The sequence below is a fragment of the Herpailurus yagouaroundi genome, unplaced genomic scaffold, assembly GCF_014898765.1.
Source record: "Herpailurus yagouaroundi ecotype Mexico unplaced genomic scaffold, PumYag 29, whole genome shotgun sequence".
NCBI classification, from domain to species: Eukaryota; Metazoa; Chordata; class Mammalia; order Carnivora; family Felidae; genus Herpailurus; species Herpailurus yagouaroundi.
In genome coordinates this window covers 61,169,000-61,192,566 of record NW_024412377.1, presented here as the reverse complement: position 1 = coordinate 61,192,566, position 23,567 = coordinate 61,169,000, and the positions used below count along the sequence as shown (strand labels likewise).

General features: G+C 38.2%; 1 protein-coding gene and 1 long non-coding RNA gene across 3 annotated transcripts in view; one reads left to right on the top strand and one right to left on the bottom strand.

Annotated features, from left to right (window-relative positions):
• Positions 1-3,400: 3,400 nt before the first annotated feature.
• Positions 3,401-21,636, top strand: LOC121010941 (uncharacterized). Its single transcript, XR_005781433.1, has 3 exons — positions 3,401-3,708; positions 9,977-9,985; positions 21,626-21,636. It is a non-coding gene; the product is annotated as an uncharacterized LOC121010941 (long non-coding RNA).
• GABRP (gamma-aminobutyric acid type A receptor subunit pi) overlaps positions 15,577-23,567 on the bottom strand; it is a 36,718-nt gene continuing 28,727 nt past the window's right edge. The window contains exons 10-11 of one of the 2 annotated variants that reach the window (XM_040444746.1): positions 21,159-21,267; positions 19,796-20,133 (exon numbers count right to left, since the gene is read on the bottom strand). In XM_040444746.1, the coding sequence (XP_040300680.1) occupies positions 20,057-20,133; positions 21,159-21,267 (186 nt within the window). In that variant the 3' untranslated portion in view covers positions 19,796-20,056. Of the gene's footprint in view, positions 15,729-19,795; positions 20,134-21,158; positions 21,268-23,567 lie in introns of those variants that run through there. The other variant, XM_040444773.1, reaches the window with a different exon arrangement.

Here is a 23,567-nt window from a genome sequence, read left to right as displayed (position 1 = left end):
ATGTTCTGTATGTGTTGGTTAGGTCCATCCAGTCTAACGTGTAGTTTAAGTCCAATATTTCCTTATTGATTTTCTGTCTGGATGATCTATTCATTATTGAAAGTGGGGTATCCAAGTCCCCTACTATTATTGTATTGCTGCCTTTTTCTTCCAGAATAATTCTTTACAAATTCCAGTCTACAAACATAGAATGAATGCTAGAATTAGAACATCACTATTGTGTAACCCCTAACAAAGAATTGATTCAGGCACTAATCTTCAGTTGGTTGAGATTATTAGTTGAAAGATGATGGAGAGCTTTATCACAGTGGGATCAGGCTTTTGCCTCCTGAAACAATTGACCAGTATTAGCCTTATTGACTACCCAGACCTGGTGTGCCTTCTACTGTGATGTGAGAGGCTGTCCACAGCACCCCTCTGGAGGGCTCTTGCCCAAAATGCCAAACCTGAATCTAAATAAGTCTCCAGAGAAAACATCCTCTTATATGAAATACAGAAGAACAGAAAAAAGTTAAATGTCCACCCCCACTCCCAGGGAAGCCCATAGACAAATCCATACACGTAGTATTTTATATAAACAAATCACCTGGTTTCTGCAATAAGCCAATGACATAAAAAATAAGGATGGGTGAGAGTACTTTTCTAGATTAGAGAGATTTGAGAGACCAAATAACCAACTGTAATGTGTAGACTGTGTTTGGAGCCTCATTTTTATTTTTATTTATTTAATTTTTTGGAACCTAATTTTTAGCAACTAATTATAAAAGGACATTTTTGAAGACATTTGGGGAAATGTGGCTATGGACTGGATGGTAGATGATACCAAAGAAATATCATTAACTTTTTTAGGTATGATAAAGGCACTGTGATTATGTATGAAAGTGTCATATATTCTATAGATTCATACTGGGGTGAAATGACACGAAAGCTGGGATAGCTTTTAGATATTTCAGCAAAGAAAAAAGAAAAATAAAAAAGAGATGGACAAGTCAATGTGGTGAAATGTTGGTAATTATTGAATCTGGGTAATGTGTATATACAGCTTTATTATACTATTCTCGGGGCGCCTGGGTGGCGCAGTCGGTTAAGCGTCCAGCTTCAGCCAGGTCACGATCTCGAGGTCCGTGAGTTCGAGCCCCGCATCAGGCTCTGGGCTGATGGCTCAGAGCTTGGAGCCTGTTTCCGATTCTGTGTCTCCCTCTCTCTCTGCCCCTCCCCCGTTCATGCTCTGTCTCTCTCTGTCCCCCCCCAAAAAATAAATAAAAACGTTGAAAAAAAATTTAAAAAAAATATAAAAAAAAATATTATACTATTCTCCCTACTTTTGATGATGCTAGAAAATTCTTACAATAAAAATCAATAACCCTTCAATGACTTCATGGCTTATTGTGAGAAACCTCAACACTGTACTCTGAATTTAGGGTCCTTTTATCTAGCCCAATCCTTCTCTTCCAGATTTACCTATTACTACTCCCACTCACTCCCTCTGCACTGTTATAGTGAGTGATTTGCATAACATGATTGTCCCCCCTGCTTTGCATACAGTGTTTCTTCCACTTAAATGCTCTCTCCACCCATTATTCTGAGAAGAATGCCCTAGAGGTATGGTTTGAAAAACTGATAACTACTATTTATTGACTGCCTACTCTGGGCGTGGCAATGCACTAGGTGATTGACATGCATTCATTATTAAACAGTCCTGAGATGTTCCTGAGAAGGTGAGACAACAGGGTCAAAGAGGTGAAGTAATTTGCTCACAGTCTTTTTCATTCTGAAACGTATTATGCTATTTATTTATTTATTTGCTTGTTTAACTATATCAGTGGCTGTCAAACTTTAGGGTAAATTGGGGTCATCTTGAACAATTGTTTTAAAAGGCAGATTTGTGAGGCACACTGCTTATATCCTGGATCCTTTTTGGTTACAGTTGGGTCCTCCAGTTGGTCATTTCACCAGGGTGTCAAGATGATCCTGTGACTGTGATCTCTGAGCCACACTTTGAGAAACACTACATTACCCCTTGCATCGTTTTTCTCTATCACCATGTGCAGACTTCTAAGTCGTATTGATGAGATTATACATGTGAAATGATTTTGTAAATCTAGTACCTTGAATACGCAAATTTTTATGTTACCTAACATAACAGTGGAAACATTTTAATATTTCAAACTTAAATTATAAAATGTGATCTGGAAGAAAGAATTCATTAGCACTGTCAACAAATATATTGACTGTGTGGACTGTGCAAATAACTCCCATACCTGCACTGAAATATGCCTATCACCATCAGGAAGGAACAGTTGTTTCCCTTTTTCTTCCACTATCAATATGGTATTGGATAGGCTGAAACTTTTCAACCAAAAGTGTCATTATTTTGAGTGAAGTTCTCTGTATTTTGAGGAGGCGAAGCAAAAACAGAAGCCATAAGAAAAAAATTAAGTGAGAAATTTGTGTCAAAAAATGGCTCCGGTGTGTAAAGAAATTTTTTTTTTGTAAATAATTTGTGCATGTATAAATTCAATTGGCACTAATAATTGAGGGCTTTTTTTTCCTACTCAAATAGTCAGGAGACTTTTACCCAAAATTGCCACAAAATATGCATAGTATTTAAGCAGCATGAAAGGGGAATCCTAGTGACAAAGAAACCTTGCATTATAAACTTATTCAGAGGTGTCTGTCACCTAATTGAATATATGGATTATTTAGGATGGGAAAACATTTTGTTAGAAATTCTAAGAGACTTAGTAAGAATAAAGCTGTGAAGATGCTGTACTAAGTTGGGGGAGAATGCTGAGGTGAAAAAAAAAGGAACCACGTATGTGATAAGGGGCTTGCATCTAGAATATATAAAGAACTATTATGACTCAGTAAGAAAAAGACAAATGACTCAGCTAACAATGGACAAAAGATCTGAGTCGACATTCCCAGGAAGAAGATATACAGATGGCCAGTAAGCACATGAAAAGAGACTCAACATCATGAACCATTAGGAAAGGCAAATGAAAAGCATACTGAGACACCATGTCACACACGCTAGGAAAACTATAATTTAAAAAAAAGAAACAGAGCAAAAGATATAATAACAGACATTGGCAATAGTGTAGAGAACTGGAACCATAATACACTGCTGGTGGAGATGTAAAATGGCGCAGATGCGTTGGAAAGTTTAGCAAATGGTTAAACAGAGAGTTACTACATAATACAGCAGTTCTACCTGTAGGCATATACCCAAGAGAAATGAAAACCTGTCTGCACAAAAACTTGTACATACATGTTCATGGTAACATCATGGCATACACACACAATGGAGTATTATTCCAATAAAAAAGAATAATAAGGAACATACTGGCACATTTTACAGCACGCATGAACTTTGAAAACCTCATGTTAACGGAAGAAGTCAGTCACAATTGACCACGTAATGTATGATTCCACTTATATGAAACATTCAGTATAGGAAAGTCTATAGAGACAGAAAGTAGATTAGTGATTGTCTAGGGCTGGACAACATGGGAGGATTGGAGGGTGATGACTAAGGAGAGTGAGGTTTCTTGTTTAGACTAATGAAAATATAAAATTGATTGTGGTGAATAAAATTGATTGTGGCCATGAATTGTTGCACAGTTCTGTGAATATATTAAAAACCATTACATCGTATACTTTAAGTGGGTGAATTGTATGGTATGTGAAATAGATCTCAACAAAACTGTTAACCAAAAAATGGACCAGATCAAAAAATATAAAAGCTGTTCCTTGTGACATAAAATAAGGGATAATAATAATAGTCCTTACTCTAGGATCTGATTTTCTCTCGCGGATGGGAGAAAAGGAAACATCTTTGAACGTATGTGTACCAAGCTTTGTTCAATTCTTATTTAATACTACCAAGTGGCAAGGTAGGCATTTTCTTATTTCACAGGTGACTTTAATGAAGTTAAGCACCTTACCCAAGGTCAGTCACATCATTAAGTGGCAGAGCCAAGATTTAAATAAGGTGTGTCTGTCTATGAAGTGAATATTTTCCCCATTACATTTCTGATAATGTTTTCCCATACATCTCATTTTTCCCAATACACCATAACTAGCTTTATAATTTTATTTCAATAATGGAGCTAAATCTAAAACAGACCCTTTTCCTAGAAATGAAATAGCAACTAAGAATATGGTAAATTCTATTTCAGTGTTATTTTTGTTTAAAAAAAAAACATTAATAAAAAATATCCTAAACTCCTACAAGTTGCTACAGAGGACACTTTTACCTGTTAGAGGATAAAATTCAAACTATATGCATATACACATATTTAATTAATATTTAATTATGTTTACTAAAAGTGCTTTCTGAGAAACAACAGCAGTATCATTGTTGCATAGCTCAGTTTTATCTTAAGTGATACAACATCTCAGAAATTGACTTTGTTATGGCCCAGAGTAAAAAAATAAATAAATAAATAAAGCCACCTTTAAATCTAGCTATAAGAATTTTCTTCCCCACTTATTTAACTCTTTGTTGCGGCCTACATAGCAATTGGTATCAGCTGATATTGTACAATTATTTAATTGTTGGTATGGCCCTATAAAGGCAGATAGCATTTATAAAGTTTATATTCCATAGCTTCTATTTCTTAATATTAAGTATTTTTTCATTAGTAGTAATCTCAGGAAATCAGAGTGGGCCATCGGTCAACTTAACATTAAAGTAATTTTTCTTTTTTGTCCCAAGAAAGCAGGAATGCCAATGCCAAGGGCACCAAATAAAAAAGCTAGCAATCACATAAATCCCCCTTTTCTAGGGCAAAGCTACTCTGTGTGGCCCTTGGAAGTATTAAGTTGTGAACATCCAATCAAAAATAAATGGGATAAGAAATAAAACAAAAAGTGGACTGGTGTTAAATTGTTGCTTCTCAACATTAGGGAGTACGTTTTATATCAAGAAACTCATAAAGAATGGATGGTTTAGCTTAGGTCTCCTAACCACCAAATTTTTTTGTCCTATCTTGTGTTAAAAGCTCCTAATATTTGGCAATACTTTTCTTTTTTGTTTTTCCTCTTTGGGGAGTACTTTTTGATTGCTGACAACAGTAACCTTTTCTTGGACTTAAATGAATCAAACCCATTTAGTTTTAACTCTGAATTGCCCACAAATCAATTACTTTATGCTTGACTACAGAAAACTCTGGTATGACTTCATTGTTCACCTAATGTCACATATTAATCGGCAAAGCTGGCACTTTAATTTTCTTGTGTTTTACAAACTTAATATACTCACAATAACCTGTGCTAATATAACTGATGATAAATCTACCTGTCTTCTCTGCAAAAGGTCTCACAGACTTCTGTAGCCCTAGCATGATCAACGTTCAAACTCAATCTATCATATTACCTGCCAAAACCCCAAAGAAAATCATACCCAATGGACTGTTAAACCACATTAGGTTTGTATTATTTAGCATAAGAACATTGTGTCAGAGTTATGTAAAATGCAGCCTTGAAAACATTTTAAAGGATTTTAGCCTGTTGCTGATGTGTATACATCACTATGTTAAAATAACTGCAAATTGTTTCTTATGAATGTAGAAAAATCATAATTATGTTGGCAAATTGGTCATTTTGCAAAGCACATGAATTCAAACCATCATAGGAATGTATTAACATAAATTAACAGAAAAATGGTTAAATATGTTTTTGTAAATGCAGTGAATTTTTAGAGGCTTGTTACAAGATTCTGAAAGAATTCTCCTCTCTGAATTCATTTTCTTACACTTTAACTTAAATGTTTAGTTATTTTTGAGAGAGAGAGGGAGAGTGTGAGTAGGGGAGGGGCAGAGAGAGAGGGAGACAGAATATCCAAAGTAGGCTCTGTGATGACAGCAGAGAGCATGATGTGGGGCTCAAACTCACAAACCATGAGATCAGGACCTAAGCCAAAGTCAGACGTTTAACCGACTAAACCACCCAGGTGCCCCACCTTATACTTTAACTTCAAGTAGCATTATTATCCATGTAGAAATTAGAAATTAGAGTATGGAGGGGGTAGCCAAATAAAAAATGGTAGGATTTTGGATTCCCAAATTGTTGACATCACCAGCTCTTTTATACTTACCTTCTCAGCTCTAGGAACTCACAAATTTCACTGAGAAGTTGTGACTCAATGATACAAATGATTTTGAAGATTTCTGACACTAGTTTTGGTGGCCCTAAAAGTGATTCTAGAAAAGCTACTCTCATTTAAAAATTAAAAACAAAAATAAAAGCAAAAAAAACCCCAGAAGATGGACAATGGAAAGCTTAGTCTTAGAATACTCATTAGTGATAAATATGATAATGATATCAGGATCACTAGACTTCACCTGTCACCATCTTTCTATCATTCTGGAGAAAATGACTGTTGTCCCTCATCTACAACAGAATATATTCACAATAATAGGTTATTACTGATTGGAGAGATTATTTTGAACACACGGGATCTTAGGCAAAAATGTCTTTGCTAAACTATGTAATTCTCCAGGGTTTTGACTTTCAGAACATCCAGTACTGTAATGCTCTGCGAACTGTGTATCTGTATTTGCAATTCTAATACTGTATTAGAATGGGTTGACATTATTAGAGTGGGGACATTGCTGGTGAAGCCTTATTTCATTCTGGGAATCTGCTTCTTGAGATCTTATATTTTTACTTGTTAGAAACAAATGTAGTAGGGTAAATTGCACCTATGGACATTTGAAAACTAAGTGGAATGATCATATTCTGAAACACATGTGTTTAGAATGTGAGCATGTGATAACACACAGTAGGTTCTAGATACGGATATAACTGTTGAACTTGCCCTGTTCTATTAATGGCTATCTCCAGATACTATATTTTGAAGTGTTTAATGAGCAATATAGAACTCTAGAGAGCATGCATTAAGGCATTTGAAAATCTATAAGAAATTAGAATGACTCATTTTTGAAGAATGAATTACATTAATATGGGGCTGTAAAACCATCTCTGTGAAAGTTGCTTTATTTTTCTTCATCTTCGCCAATGAGTATAGTAGTTTTATGTTTACATTGGCTTCTTTATCCTGTCAAGAAAAATGCAGCCTTATAAGAACTTTATTTTATCTTGTTATAGCTCTTAAGTGCCCCCAAATAAATGCAAATGACATAGGAAGTCTTTTCTACTTACTTATTAAGTAATGTAGATTTACAATCTAGTTCATGTGGTTCTTTCAAATGATTTAAGTTTTGACTCTCACACCAAAATGAAATTTCATCCAATTGGTTATGTGCCATATCCACACTTTTAAAAAGGTATTAGTTCCCATACAGATATAATTCATATTTATCAATGTATTGCTTCTTATTATTTTTAATTCCATCTAGATATCACTAAATTAAAATGTAGTTGATTTTACATGATAACTGTAGAAGAGATAAAGAGAATTCTGTTAATGTTATGAAATGTAAAAAACATTTACTCAATAACGTTTCCTATTATTCAATAAAATCAGAGTTGAGCCCTAGTACAGTTAATTTTTTTTTCTTGTATAATTTTATCTATGGAGCACTAAATCAAGTGCTAGACAACAAATTCCTTATACCTGAATTTTTTAGGACTGCTGGAGATCAGATAACCTGGAAATTAAGTCAGACTGTAACCACAAAAAAATATCAGGCTCTTTCATCAATTCAGCACACACAGTCAATGTTAGAAATAGATAACATACAGAGAGACATATATTCTTTATTCTTTTTTAAAAAAAAAGTTTATTGTTGAGAGACAGAGAGCACAAGTGGGGGAGGGCAGAGAGAGTGAGGAGACAGAAGATCCAAAGGGGACTCTATGCTGACAGCAGAAAGCCAACTCATGAACCATGAAATAATGACCTGAGCCAAAGTTGGACGTTTAAATGACTGAGCCACCCAGGTGCTCCCCTATATTTTTATTCTTTAAAATTTCAAGGGAATGGGGGGGGGGTGCCTGGGTGGCTCAGTCGGTTAAGTGTCTGACTCTTGATTTCCTCTCAGGTCATGATCTCGTGGTTTGTGGGATCCAGCCTTGCATCAGGCTCCATGCTGACAGCTAGGAGCCTACTTGTGATTCTCTCTTTCTCTCTCTCTCTCTCTCTCTCTCTCTCTCTCTCTCTCTCTGTCCCACCCTCACTCGCATGTGCACACACTCTCTCTCTCTCAAAATAAATAAATAAACTTAAAAATCAAGTGAATGGTATAGGGATTCTGTATTACCTGATTCATGAGATCTTTTGTGCTTCTTGCTAATATTGGTGCTCTTCTGAGAGGTTAGCGACCTGAACTGGCAGACATTTTTATAGGTCTTTCCTTCAGGCCCATAGACACTTTCTTGGTTCACATAGATGCCTCATGGCTCAGGGGGTTTACCATCCATCAGCTCCTCTGCATCCAGGACACATATCAGGTGGTGCCCACACTGACCACAGAAGTGACTTTTCTGTCCACGTCACAGAGCTTACCTTCCACATTCCCACATCCTAAGCAGTGGCCATATTGATCTGACACAGTCCCAGACAGGCAGTTTGCAGGCTGGAAGCAGAGTTTTAAATCACATTTTCCTTTGTCATCTCTTCCCCTGAATAATCTCAGCCAGCCCCCATGATGCAAACTGGGGGACTACAAACCATGTTGCAGGGCTGCAAAGATCACTACACTTACCAGAGGCTTCATTCATTCAAAGGCAGTGAACATGAGCCTTGAATATCTGGTTTTGAGCCAAGAATAAAACCAAAGTTACTCATTTCTTCCTTTTATTCTTTTACTCTTTTCCTCCAAAATAGAAACAAAAACAAATCACAAATCTGCCACAAATGATTTCAAGCCAATATTGACATCACATTCCAAGTCTACAGAAGATATACAGGATATTTTAAAATCCACAAATCCTCTTCTGGGCTGCAATTTTATAGGGACAGTTTTGAGTTTAAAACAAACTATGCTCTTGGCAATAAAAGTATACTTTTTGCCTCCTGTTAGTTCAGGAAGCCAAATCTCAAGGCAATTATTGTATGAGAATAAAATTGTTTTATATCACCTAATAGTGAAGCCCAAGAAATATTAATGAAGAAAACTTACGTAAAGTGTAAAGTTTATTTACTATCATGTATGATTTTTAAACATTTAGCGACTCTCCATTATTTCTTTTTTTTTCCTCTTCTTCCTTCCTCTCTCCCTCTTTTTCTTCCTTCTGTTCTAGTCATGAAAGTTAGACTAACAAGGAGGCGCCTGGGCGGCTCAGTCTGTTAAGGGTCCGACTCTTGGTTTCAGCTCAGGTCAGGATCTCACATTTCATGAGCTCGAGCCCTGTGTTGGGCTCTGCACTGGCAGCATGGATCCTGCTTGGGATTCTCTCTCTCCTTCTCTCTCTGCTCCAACTCTGCTCTCTCTCTCTCTCTCTCTCTCTCTCTCTCTCAAAATAAAAAACTTAAATAAAATAAAAAAAAGTTATACTAACATGTTCAGTACACCTAGGTTACTATTTTATGAAATAATAGAACATATCTATGGTGCAACCTAATTGTCCTCTGTTTATTTGAGAGTCAAGTGAGGTTTTAGGCCATTATTTAATACGCTGTGATTCTAAAATCACTGCTAAACAAGAATAAAGCATTGAACTTCTGGTTAAACATGGTAAATGAGTTCTCATGTATATTTCTGTCCCCTCCTCACATCTCGCTAAAATGGTAGTGAGGAGTTTGAACAACACACATTAATGAAGACAAAGAACAGGAGAGAGTATCATAGCAAATGGGGAAATCAACACAATGTTGGAAACTGGAAGCAAATAAGTAGGCAGTTACTGTTTTAGCACGGCAGAGAGAGCAGCAACCTAGACACCTGCAGTAGGAGCAGGAGAAGGTGACAGGAAGCCAGCCACATCACACTGCAGAACCCCACAATGTCAAGATATGACAGCAACAGGAACCTCTGGAGACAAAGTTGTGGAGTGGGGCTGAAAACAGGTTTTGAAAGTTAGTGTATAGAACGGTAAGATCCATTCTCTGGTAGCTGGTTGAAAAACAGCAACAACTTGGAATTCAATTTCTTACAAGGTTTGCTCAGCTGTGGCTAAGGGTAAAGGGCTGGACTAGGAGATTTAGTGAAGTCAGCTTACTGACCTGCTAGACTACATGCCCATTTTCTCTCTGGGCTCCAGGGATGCTGGCAGCCAGGTTTATATCTTCCAAGAAAGAAATTGATGTCCTTGGGAAATATAGTCACTTTGGATAACAGTGAACAAGCTGACCCACCACCTCATCACCCTTTTATCACTCTCTTAAAAGTTCACTAGTTGGATGCTGTGTCCATGAAGAGCTTCCTGTGTTATATTTAAGAGTACCTCAGAGTGATACAGGCAAGAGGAGAGCCTCTAATATGAAAGATGAGAGACAAATAAGCACGTAGAAGAAATCTACTTGAAGAAATAGGAGGATCAGGGAGAAGAAAATTTAAAAAAAATAACTATAATTTGACAAATCAAAACCACAATGAGATACCACCTCACACCTGTCAGAATGGCTAAAAACAACAACACAAGAAAAAACAAGTATCAATGAGGATGGGGAGGAAGGGGAACCTTCTTGCACACTGTTGGTGGGAATGCAAACTGGTGCATTCCACTCTGGAAAACAGTGTGGAGGTTCTTCAAAAAGTTAAAAATAGAACTGCCTGGGGGTGCCTGGGTGGCTCAGTCAGCAAAGTGTGGGACTCTTGATTTCGGCTCAGGTCATGATCTCGTGGTTCATGAGATCAAGCTCTATGTCGAGCTCTGCACTGACAGCATGGAGGGATTGGGATTCTCTCTCTCTCTCTCTCTCTCTCTCTCTCTCTCTCTCTCCCTCCCTCCCTCCCCCACTTTGTCAGTCTCTCTGTCTCTTAAAATAAATAAATAAGCATTCAAAAAAAGAAAAAAAAAAAAAGAACTACCCTATGATCCAGCAATGCACTACCAGGTATTTATCCAAAGGATACAAAAATACAGGTTTGAAGGGGTACATGTACCCCGATATTTATAGCAGCATTGTCAACAATAGCCAAAGTATGGAAAGAGCCCAAATTTCCATCAACTGATGAATGGATAAAGAAGATGTGATGTGATGTGATGTGTGTGTGTGTGTGTGTGTATGATGGATGGATATATATATATATATATATATATATATATATATATATATGATGGAATATTGCTCAGCCATCAAAAGGAATGAAATCTTGCCATTTGCAATGACATGGATGGAGCAAGAGTGTATTATGCTAAGCAAAATAAGTCAGAGAAAGGCAAATGCCATATGATTTCACTCGTATGTGGAGTTTAAGAAACAAAACATGAACATATGGGAAATGGAAAAAAAAGAGAGGGAAACAAACCATAAGAGACTCTTAACTACAGAGAATAAACTGAGGGTTGATGGAGGGAGGTGGGTGGAGGATGGGCTAAATAGGTGATGGGTATTAAGGAGGGCACTTGTCCTGTTGAGCACCAGGTGTTATATGTAAGGGATGAATCACTAAATTCTACTTCTGAAAACAATATTACACTGTATGTTAACTAACTAGAATTTAAAAACAAATTTTGAAGGAAACAAACATACAACCAAAATTATAACTTAAAAAAACCTATAATTAATATCCATATCCTTAGAGAAAAGAAAATATTGCATTCCTGGAACAAGCACAGGATACCATAGTAAAGAAACATTCAGAGAAGAGGAAATGACCTTGGAAGTGAAAAATAAAATACTGAATAAATAAACCATTAGTTGGAAGGAAAAGTTGAAGAAATCACCTGAAATCTACACTAAATAGGCAAAAAAGATAGGCAAGAAAAGAAGAAACAGAGGATCTTTTTTAGAAGTCAAACATCTAACTAGTAGGACTTCAGATACAGAGAACAGAGATACTATCAAAAGGAGGGAAATTATCAAAGAAACCACGCAGGAAACATGAACGATGTGTATCTATAGGTGGAAAGAGCCAAATAAGAGCCCAACACAATGAATAAAGCAGACTTTGAGCATTCAGTGTGGACTGGTAGTTTAGGGCTGTAGGATGAGTGTTCGGGAAAAACAAAACAAAACATGCACACACTGGAAAACCGTAAATCACTTGGTGCATTTGACCATACTGAGAGTTTTATGGTTCTGGTTCTGGCAAAGAGCGGGGGATGAATTAGTAACAGAAACAGAAAATACTAAAGAAGTGGCGTGGTGACACAATTATTAATTCCAAGAAAAACCGTCACATAAGAAAAGTTATCAAACAGTACTACTGTTGTTCAGCCGTGAATAACATTTCTATGTCCAAATCAATATAGGCGTTGACTATTGAGTTAAAAACAATTCTTACTCTATTAGGAGGAGAGAAAAGGGGAATTGTTGGGGGACATGGTGGTTGAGAGTTAAATTTTCATCATTCATAGTAGTAAGTCAATTATAACTCAGAAGTTGAAAAATTAAGAAATAGCAACTAATCATACTTTAAAAGAAATATAAAAGTAGGGGTGCATGGGTGGCTCAGTCAGTTAACCATCCGACTATTGATTTCAGCTCAGGTCATGATTTCATGGTTCGGTTTGTAGGTCTCACTGCACTGACAGTGCAGAGCCTGCTTGGGATTCTCTCTCCCTCTCTTCTGCCTCTCCCCTGTTCACTTTCCCCTCCTCTCTCTCTCAAAATAAATAAATAAACATTAAAAAAAAGAATAAAAGTAAATAGCAGAAAAAGTTGTCAAAAGAGGTTTCCTCTGGGGAATGGAATGGGAATTACAGGTGGGGAGGGACTGCTGTTATTTGTTCTAAGTCTGGTGGAACTCTATTGTTATATACACATATTCCCTGGGGCTAAACATAAATTTTAAATTAAAACATAACACAATCAGTTAATCACTTATGAGTTGGTTGAATCTTGGCTCTGCCTACCAAGCTGGTCCAGCTTGTGAGTTGGACCAACTTGATCTTAAACTTTTCCTAAAATTGGAAAACCTTTTGCAGAGTCGTGATGAGGACAAAATGAGATACACATGTACGTGTTTCTAGGGAATACAGAGGCACTTAATAAATAGCAGCTTTTTTTTTTCATTAGTTCATGGCAATCAATAATTATAGTAAAAGTAGGTCCTTTTAGAATAATTAACCTACTCTGGCACAGTAACCTTTGACCGAATATCACTCTAGGCAGAATATTATATTGGCTCGCTTTAGACTCTTGCTAAATGGCCTGGCTGTTGCCTGAGAAACAGTGATTTAAACTAGACATATGGATTTCTAAGTATGATAGATGAGGTAAGATAACAGCTGGAAAGGAGGGAACCTCAAGGAAAGGAGGGGAGGGAATTGATTTTGGTTTCTTTCAAAAGGCTGGTGTCATTTTTCTTAGATTTGTCATCATGTCTTGTTTGATCACTTGAAATCTAGGTGTCAAATACGAGCTACATGCCTCACAAAAGCAGCAGCAGGTTTTATGGAGGAAGCGTGAAAGGTTTGGAGAGAAAAGGAGCAGATACTGTCTCATGCCAGTTGCCATCCTGGAGGACAGCCATGCAGGACAGAGGACGTTGAGAGCTGCCTAAACAGGAAGTAGGATTAGAGGGGCAGCTGGATATGATTTGAAAGGGATGCACATGAAGTATCCCCTGTGTTCCAAGTCTTGGCTAGTCAGGTTCCTTTGAAACCACACCACCCCAACCTTAACCCAAATAACTAGTTCACGATACAGCTATTTACACCCTCCCCTTTGACAAATGAGAAAATTTAAGCAAAGAGGTTAAAAATTTTGCCCAAGATTGAATATTTACAGAACCAGGATTTGTACCCAGATGAATCTCCAAAGTCCATCTACTTTTTTCACTTTATCATTCTCTCTCTCCCCAGACGTGAACTTATTTTTATGAAATAAGTGCACGCAAGCCCTTTGTAAGGCATAAAGTATTATATAAATCCAAGACATTTTAGATGTTATTTAACATCTGAAAGGCAAAAGGCATCTGAAAACCAGAGAGGTAGTTATGCTCATGTAATGCTCAACATATTTTAGTTTGTGGAGCCGGTTGAAAAAAGAGAAAGGAATATGAGACTGAAATGGAGATGAAGTGGAGACAGAGATGAAAGGTAGTGAGTTTTAGTGTTTCAAAGAAAAATAAGAATAAACTTATTTCTGAGTAGAAGAAATTTTGATGTTTAAACATTTGTCTCTTACATGAAAAAAATACATAATATGAATGTTCTGGGTATAAAATTAAAGAGGTATTATTACAAGGCTGATCCACAAAAAGTTTCGGTCTTCGCTACTCAAAGTGTTGGTTGGGACCAACAGCTAACCTGCTTCCCCTGGGAATTGTAGGAAATGCAGAATCTGAGCCTCACTGAGTCCTGGGCTCCATTTCACCATGACCCCAGGTCATGGGTCTGCACATTGCAGTCTCAGAAGCATTGCTTTCGGCCAAAAGCTAAAGACTGTGAATGAAGAGAAAGGGCATAAATTTGGGCAAGGAGTTTATGCATTATATCTTCTAATGAGAAAAATGAATTTCAGAGAGTATCCTGAGTATTTTGTATGACCAATCGGTATGAACAAATCACTCCAGTGGCCACAGAAGTGATTTGACTATGGCTGGGGAGTGGGGTGTGGAGGGAAGTTATGTCGTAAATAAGGGTCAATAAACAAACAAAAGGTTTAGGGATTAAAAGGGGTAGGAAAATTTAATTCAGCCTACCTTAATCAATTACATTTTAATTAGCCAAGGAGGACATAAGTGAAATCTTGAAAATTTAGTTTAAGATCTTTCCTCGAATAACATTATATGTTGCATGAAACAAAGGCAAAACTTGGTGGATTTCTCACTTGTCAGAGCAATTCAATATTTTATAAAGAAGTTGAGTTTACTCCTGTAGTGTGCTGAGGTGGAGGGAAAGGATATCTGGGGTATCTGGCACCTTATGAAGAACCAACAGTGGAGCAGGGAATGATACCTTTAGGTCTCCTGAGTCCCTGCTAGGGGCTAGGTCAAATCTCCTGTCAGCTTGTCATTACCATTTATGACTGAACTCTCAGTAGAGCATTATACTGGAAGAGATTGGTGAAAGCGTGAGGCAGGGATACAGAGATTCATGGATTCACAACTAAAGCTGTGGGTCTCTGATGTAAAGGAAATTATAATCCCTCCAGTCCTTAAGATTTATACTCTTTCAGATCAATTCATCAATAGATATTTAGTGAGCACATACTTTGTGAACAACTCCGTGCAGTAATACAAAGTGTAAGCTGTAGTTCTTTCTTTTCCAGAATATTTAATCTCCATGCCAGAATTGGCAGAATAATTCACGGAGGAGGGGATGATGCACATCTGGGTTGGAGGGGTCATTAAAATAATACACTGATTGTATTTAGGACTTGACAGTGACAAAGCGCATTCAGAGTCAGTTTTCACATCTTAGAACTATGCAAACAGGTTTGAAGAGGTCTCATGACCCCCTCAAGGTCATCCCCACTGGTAAACTGGCAGAGCTGAAAATAAAAATTCAGATCTTCCATTGCTTAATTCCATGAGGAAGAAGAATCCAGGTGATGGTGGTGATGATGATGGTGGTTATGATGATAATGGTCATCATGGTGGTGGTGCTGGTGGTAAGAATGGATGTAAGTTCAGAAAGGCAGCACCGCGGACTCCCTCCTTAAGCAAATTACATTCCTGCTACTTCTTCCACCAATGTTATTTGCTCTGGATGAAGGAGAAAAATTAGTGGCTTCAAGAGAATGTAGCTGAGGACAAAAAGAGGGACTTGGGCAACCCAGTGTACTCTTAGTACATATGGGGCTTCCCAGAGTGCCACGGAATAGGTGTAAGCGAATAATCCTCATTGTGACCTACAACTGAGGTTAAAAAAAATCAGAAGCTTCACTAAATGTATCTGGCAAGCATTTCGTCTTCCCTTAAATAAAATAAATTCCCTTAATAAAGCCAATGGAGGCAGGGTTGGTAGCGGGGGTGGGGGTGGGGAGGAGGGTGTGTATGATTTATTATGGAGTAAGGAGAGGGCCTTGATGGCTCTGAACTATCTATTTAGAACTGCTGGCTCTAAAACCAAGTTGTACATGGGTTTCTCTTTTTGTGCCAATCTTACATTTTTAAAAAAATATAACTTTTATGAATATCATCATTAGTGCTATAAGCACAGGGAAGTATAAGTTAATTCTACAGTAAAGTGATTATTAAATCCATTAGTCATATACAGGGAATCCATAATTAACTTATTCTCCAGCATCAAGTAAATGATTCTACTGTGTGCTTTAAGAAAGCAATTGTTCACTAATATGCAAAATACAGCAGAACTATTAGATCATAAAGCTATGCAATCTTATAATTAAATTATAAATTTTACATATTTTAATAATGTGCTTTATATACTTTAATTGTTTTCTACGCAAGATTAAAAGGAGGTGCCACGGTTTTTCTCAGACATATTATATCTTGACCTGAACCGTGCAATACTTAATAATAATTGATGAGTATCTACCAGGGATGACAGCAGTCTTTCAGTAGCATCAGATATTTCTTTGGGTTATTGCTGAGGACAAAAATAAAGATATACATTCGTCTTAAGTGAAGTCGTAGCTCTACCCTTGGGCTTTCTTTTGTTTTCCCCCCTTTTGCTGTTATAACAACCATAGGCATCCATGTTCTCTCTTCCCAGGCCACAAGAATGGGCTGGCCCCCATTCCCACTGCCTTGGCTGTATATGTGGGTAAAGGCAACACACACATTAAATTCTCTGCAGGGGACTTGTGTGCCTACATGAGCAATCTATTGTTGTTATTGTATTTTGTATTAAATAATGATGCCATTCTTTTCCATGTGCACAATTAAATGTGTTTGAAAGACCTGGGAAATACCACGGATCTGTGCCTCAGGGGTTGCCTCTGTTACCTTCTGTTTTTCCAAATCCTGATTGCTGCAGTGGGAACTGTAGTGCTGGTTCCCTTTATTCTGAGAGGGAGCCAACCTTTCTCTCAGATGATTACACTATTCCAGACTGCTCTCCAGTGTTCAGAAGTAATGCTGCATTGATATGCCCTCCACATAAGTGAAATAAGCGGTTCATTCATTCCTTCACTCACTCAGCAAACACTAACTGAGAGGTTACCACATGTCCAGCCCTGAGGTCAACACTGGGGGGGGGGGGGGTGAAAGTTTAAAAAGATGAGGTTTTTTTTGACTTAGGTCCAGGAAGCAGGTGTATCACTATGGTTTAGACAGGATGCTAAGTTTGTTGGTTTGCTAGAGCTGCCATAACAAATTTCCATAGACTGGATGGCTTAAACAAGAGAAACTTATTTTCTTGTGGTTCTGGAGACTAGCAGTCCAAGATGGAGGTGACCACAGGCTTGGTTACCTCGAGGAGAGAGAGACCTGTCTCCTTGGCTTGCCGATGGCCACCTTCTCCCTGCGTCTTCACATAGTCTTCTCTGTGTGTATATCTATGTCCCAATCTCCTCTGCTTATAAGGACACCAGCTCTATTGGACTAGGGCCCATGCAAAAGACCTCATTTTAACTTAATTACCTCTTTAAAGACTCCCATACCCAAACACCATTCCATTTTGAAGTACTAGGAGTTTCAACATATAAATTGGGGGTGGAGGACACAATTCAACCTGGAACACTAAAGGATCCCCAAGGGGCAGTACTAAGCCCAGCTTTGGGTGGAGAGGGCTTATTGAAAGGTAACTCTAGTCTGAGTGTTGAAAGATAAATAGGGGCTCTTCAGGTGAAGTGTGGAGAAGGGGGATAGGCAACCTAGGTATATAGGGCGTTATGTGATTATTAGTCTTGAGTATGGTAGAAGTTAAATGTGAAAGGGGTGGGGAAGGGACTAACATGATGTTGAGTCTGGAAGGTGGGCAGAAGGCTAACCTGGGAGGGCATGTGAATCATACCGAGGGGTTTGAATTTTATATCCTGAAGGCTGAGAAGAACCACTAAAAGATTCTAGGCTGGAGGATGGTGGAGATAGTTTCTTTTTTTTTTTTTACTAAGAAGTTGGTATATTTAAGGGCCCAATAGAAAGGCCACCAGTATCCCAAAATATGTGATTTCCTATGTGATTTGTCATAGCATCTGAAATTCTCATCACCAAAGAAGCATTTCTTTGGGTCATTATCCCATTAGATGCAATCATTTTTATTTTCTTAAGGGCACTAATCAGGATTTATAATTATTGTATTTGTTTACATGTCTATTTCTTTGATGGTACATTCACTGTAAATCCTTTGTATACACCTAATGCAGTGCCTAGCACATAGTGAGTGCTCAATATATATTTGTTGAAAGAATAATGAGTCATCTTGGCATGACTTATGACATAGTAAGCTACTACAATCAGTAAATTGACCCAGGGCCCTGGGGAATAAGAGAAGGTCAATTAACTTTTGATCATGGTAAGCAAGGAAGTAGGCCATACCTAGTGAAGTTAGGTAAGACAGGCCAGCAGGAGAAGCCAGCACACTGGCCACTGCCTTACTGGGAAGCTGGGTGGATGGGAAGTAAGGACTACTTGAGACAATTCATATAGAAGTGATTTGCATGCTGAACTTGGAAGCTAGATGGCCTGTTGAAATCAAACCTATGCCACTAATTGACTATGTCACTCTGGGTAAGCACCTTACTCTCTCTGGATCTCCATTTCTGGGTCTTCAAATGAAGATAATGATAGTCCCTACCTATTAGGTTGTTATGAGAATTTAACGAGTTAATTTAAGAAAAGCTTTTATGATAGGGCCTGGTATATCGTAAGAATTATGTCAATGTTGGTTATTATTATTATACCATTATTATAATGTGTTCTTTAATTTTAATGAGAGGAGGCACAATTGGTCCCCTTAACTCTGATCTCTGTTTTCTTTTCTCCAGCTTCTAAGCTCCTCCTATTTACTCTCTAAAACCTAAATCATGTTACTTCCCTACTTAAAAATCTTAGACTCAAAGAAATCTTAGGCTAGAAAAAAAGAATCTTGGCTTCAGTTTAGATTACCACATGCATATTATGTGACTGCCATGTTCTAGGCCCTGGAACAGAAGATGTGAAAAGGTTAATGCAGAAGTACATTCTGTTGATGGCTTCTTATTGTTTTGAGCAGTGTTTCTCAAAGCTTGGTCCACAGACCTTCCATTAGCATTTCTGGTGCTGATCAAGACTGCGGTAAACTAGATAAATAGGTGCTCAAAGCAGAGTGAGGGCAGAAGTCTAAAGTTAACTGTGTCACAAAGGTATGGAGAAAGTTGTAGAAAAGAAGAGTTAAGAAGTGGGACACTGGTAGCTACAGTGTTCTTTCTAAAAAATCAGTCACATCTTTTCTACTACCCAGCAGACAGCTCCTAAGCCTGAGGGTGGTCCAAGCTCTTGGCAAAAGAGAAAGAAGAATTCAGACTTTCCAGACCTCCTTTCTTGGACTACATGGTGACTACCCAAACCACACTTGGCTTCCTAGAATTGGCTGACAGAGCAAGAGCCTGTTTAATTTGTGATATCTGGACACAAAATCATTCTTTGTGGCAGCTCTGATATTGGCAGATGGGAGATTTAGCTCTGTCCTGTTTATATAACAGCAGTTGATAGATAGTGACTTCATAGTTGGATATTTATGAGAGGTTTCATTTCAAATAATATAGTTTTGGCCTGTGGCAATGCTAAGGCTCTTACCCATTATTACTGAGAAGCTAAATCTTTAGGATATTGTAACTATAACTGCAGGCTCTGTTTGATCTACCCGGAAGAACTGGAAAAGTTAATATTTTTCAAAGCAATGAAAGCTTTATTATAAAAAGTCTCATTAGGAAGTTTGTCCCTAAAACATATAGGCTATCAGAAGGTCATATATTAAAGAAATCAGCTTTCCATACTTTTCTTTTACCTTATGACTTCTATCACATAACAGCGTAATTAAAACGAAAAAAAAAAAAAGTCTGCCTTCCATTACAGAAACCCAACACTTTGCCATCCCCTCCAGCCAGGTCCCAGCTCTGAGGTGAACTGGTGAAGTCCATTCTTCACTATTGCAGGACAATGGTCTTTCCTGTGTTAGGTATTGAGCCCTCTGCTGACTTAGTACTCTTCCCAGACCTGCAAACTGTCAACAAATCAACAAATCATGAGTGTTTTCCCTGGTGGGAAAGAATGCTACCTTCATTTTAACACCACCGAGGCATCTCTTCCAGAGTCTGTGGGTTTTAAATTTTTGTGATGTGATTGGAGATCCTTGGCAGCTGAGGAAGCTATCAGGTCTGGCAAAGATGAGTGGGTAGGGTGGTACAAAAACTCTTTAAGGGTGGGCTCTGGGGATCAGCCAGTGAACAGCATGTCTTTACAGCTCTATTCAAAGGGACACTGGAGGGTACAAAAGGGCCCGAGTCACAGAGGCTCTCTTGGCTCGAGGGAGACAGAGTAAGAGCTAAAATAGTTGGAGAAAAATTGAGTAAGAAACAGGAGTGGTAGATAATTTAGCAGAGAGCTTAAACAGTTTTCTTTTTTGTATTTGTACTGCAGGAAATTGAGCAGGGCACATAGTAACCCGGCATCCATCTTTAAAGAGTCTTTAAGGGGCCAGTGAGAGGAGTTATGCCTGTGTTATGGGATGAATTGTGTCTCTGCCCTAAATTCATATGTTGAGGTCCGAATCCCCAGTACCTCAGAGTGGATACAGTTACTTTAAAGAGATGATGAAGTTAAAATGAGGGCATCTGGGTGGCCCCCAATCCAATATGGCTGGTGTCCTTACAAGAAGAGGAGATGAACACAGACACATACAGAGGGAAGACCACATGGGGACTCAGGGAGAAGACACCACCTAAAAGCTGAGAAGACAGGCCTCAGAAGAAGCCAACCCTGAGATCACCTCGATCTTGGGCTTCTAACCTCCAGAACTGTGAGAAAAGAAATGTTGTTGTGTAAGCTACCCAGTCTGTGGCACTTTGTTATGGCAGCCCTAAGCAAAGGAATACATCTGCTGAAGTCTCTGGGTGGGGGTGGGGGTGGGGGTGGGGCGGGTAGAGGAGGGGTAGAGGAGAAAAGGGGTAGAGTCTGGTTCCTAACTGCATATCACCATGCACACTGTTCTTCTTTTCAAAGCACAAAACTTTAAGTGGGAAGGTCTACCTTTTCCTGTAACTGAACTCTTCTTCAAGCTGCATCTGGCAACAGCTGCAGACTCCGTTCTCAGATGCTCCCGGTATCTCTTTTCCTGGTCCAGGTACAATGTTGGGATCTAAAAGTTTAAGGCTACATCTTTTTTCCATGTATGTCTCACTAACCACATTTTAATAAAGAGTTACTTTCTTGTTATCATCAGTATTCAATACCTATAATATTGAAAAATATCCAGTCCCAATTTTGTTTCTTGCTATTTTGCTACTAAGGAGTCTAATTCAGCATTTCCCAAAGTGTGTTCCACAGAGTATCCATGAGATACTCTAATATATTTTACTCACAAAAAGGATTCTGGGTAAATGTTTCAAGGTGTTACCTTTCCAGAGGGACATCTACATTTTTGGTTAGATTAAAGCCATAAGCGAAAAGACTAAGATCTAATAGAAAAGGTTTCCTTGGACAAGAGACCTATCAAGAGATGGTCCTCATTTCAGCTCTGCATGTAACCAGGCTGCTACTTTATTTTCAGGAATCCCTATGTATAACTTTATTATTTTTTTAAGTAAGAGTTTGGGAATGGTGGGAATGAGAACCAAAACTTACATAAGAAATAAGAAAGGATAGGATGTGCATGTCAGGGACTGACATATTAATTACAAATTCTAAAGACTCAAATTTCACACTCTCAGCAGCATCAATTTCCTACTTACACCGGCAGGAGAAATCAAATGGGTGTATTTGGGGCTGCCGACTAGACTTCAGTGTTAGCTGAGCCCAAACAAGAGCATCTGTTCTTGACAGTAGAAACATCCATTGACATCCATTCTTTGTTTTTTAGCCTCTCTTAAATCAAGATGTGTAAAGCTATTAGGTGCCAACAGAAACCAGTTAAACCAGAAACTGTGAGTTGTTGTTTTTTTAAACTAATAATGTGCCTTTATATTTTATACAGCAACCTAACAGCAAAAGTTCCAATAAAAAATAGATAGCATTTATGGAGCATGCAACAATCTGCTAGGTGCTGTGTTAAGTATATCATACATTTCATATTATTCAAGCCTAAGAGGATGTTTTTCCTGTTTTACAGAGAGGGAAATAAGACTCAAGGAGGTTAAACGGGGTCAAACAACTAACTAGGAACAGGCAGAGCCAGGGCTCAAACCCAAGCTGACTCAGGTCAAGGCCACAGCTGCTAACCTCTCCTGGGTACTGCTTGGATTTTCCACAGAGTCTGTTTGCTTCTTCCCATCACTCTTGTGAGTTACTGCCTTTGGAGATGGAAAGTTCCGTGGATATTTCTAAAGTAGGAAGGTGAAGGAGAAATGTTCTCATTATCATTTTCATTTGTTTCATCTCTATTATAGTCTAACTCATATCCAGATCCTAGAGACTTCTAACAACTTGCTATAAGAGGAAGGAAATATAGTTTAGTGGATGAAGCATGGGTCTTGAGACCAAATAGACCTGGGTTCAAACCTTAGGTCTGCCACTGACCAACTGTAGAACCTTGAGCCAGCCAGTCAATCTCATTAATCATTGTTTTTCTTACCTGCAAAATGGGTTAATAGGATTTATCTTACAGGATTATTGGCAGGATGAGAGCCAGAGTAGGGTTAAATGCTTAGTAAATGATTGACACAATAAATTATACCTATTGACTTGCATTTACACACCATGGACTCCTATCCTTTTATGGGACTCGTAATGGCAAGTCTATCTAAAATACCTGGGAGGAAGCAAAATGAGAAAGAAAACCCCTGATGGATTACATTGTGATGATTATTCTTAATATTCCCCCCCAGAAGACTGAATAAAAGTTATTTTATGCCTATGTTCTATTTGGAAAACATTATAAAACTTTGAACAGACAACAGGGCTGCGATAGCACAGTGCTTACCAAAGCACTGTATGCTTTTCTGATAAAGATATAACTTTATTGCCCTTTATGTACTCTCTTGGTTAATACAGTAAGCAAATGGTAGATAATTTGAAATACCTTTACTACCATTTATAGTGTCAGAACATACACCTTACCTTTAAAAATGCAAAAGATTCATTGTAATGGAAGGCATTGCTTATACATACAAATGCATTTGTAAAACAATTCACAGTGCAGAGAGGATTCATGATCTGAGATCTTTCACCTTTACAGAAATGAAATAGGATTTTCTTGCTAACTGCATTCCAGGAGCAGCTAGCCAGGTCAGCAGTGCATCTTGTGGGCAGGATGTCAGTTTTTGTGATCTCTTCTGCAGGGGCTTTTAGAAGGAAGGGGTGAAAGCTGGGTGCTGTAGGCTAAAAACATTATTTCCAAAGTCCTTCTTGGGGAAAAAATGATCTGACTGGGTAGCAAAGATTCTAGAGATACCTCTGCCTCAAATTTCTGGGGGTGGAACAGTCCTGGGAAGTTGAAGGAGA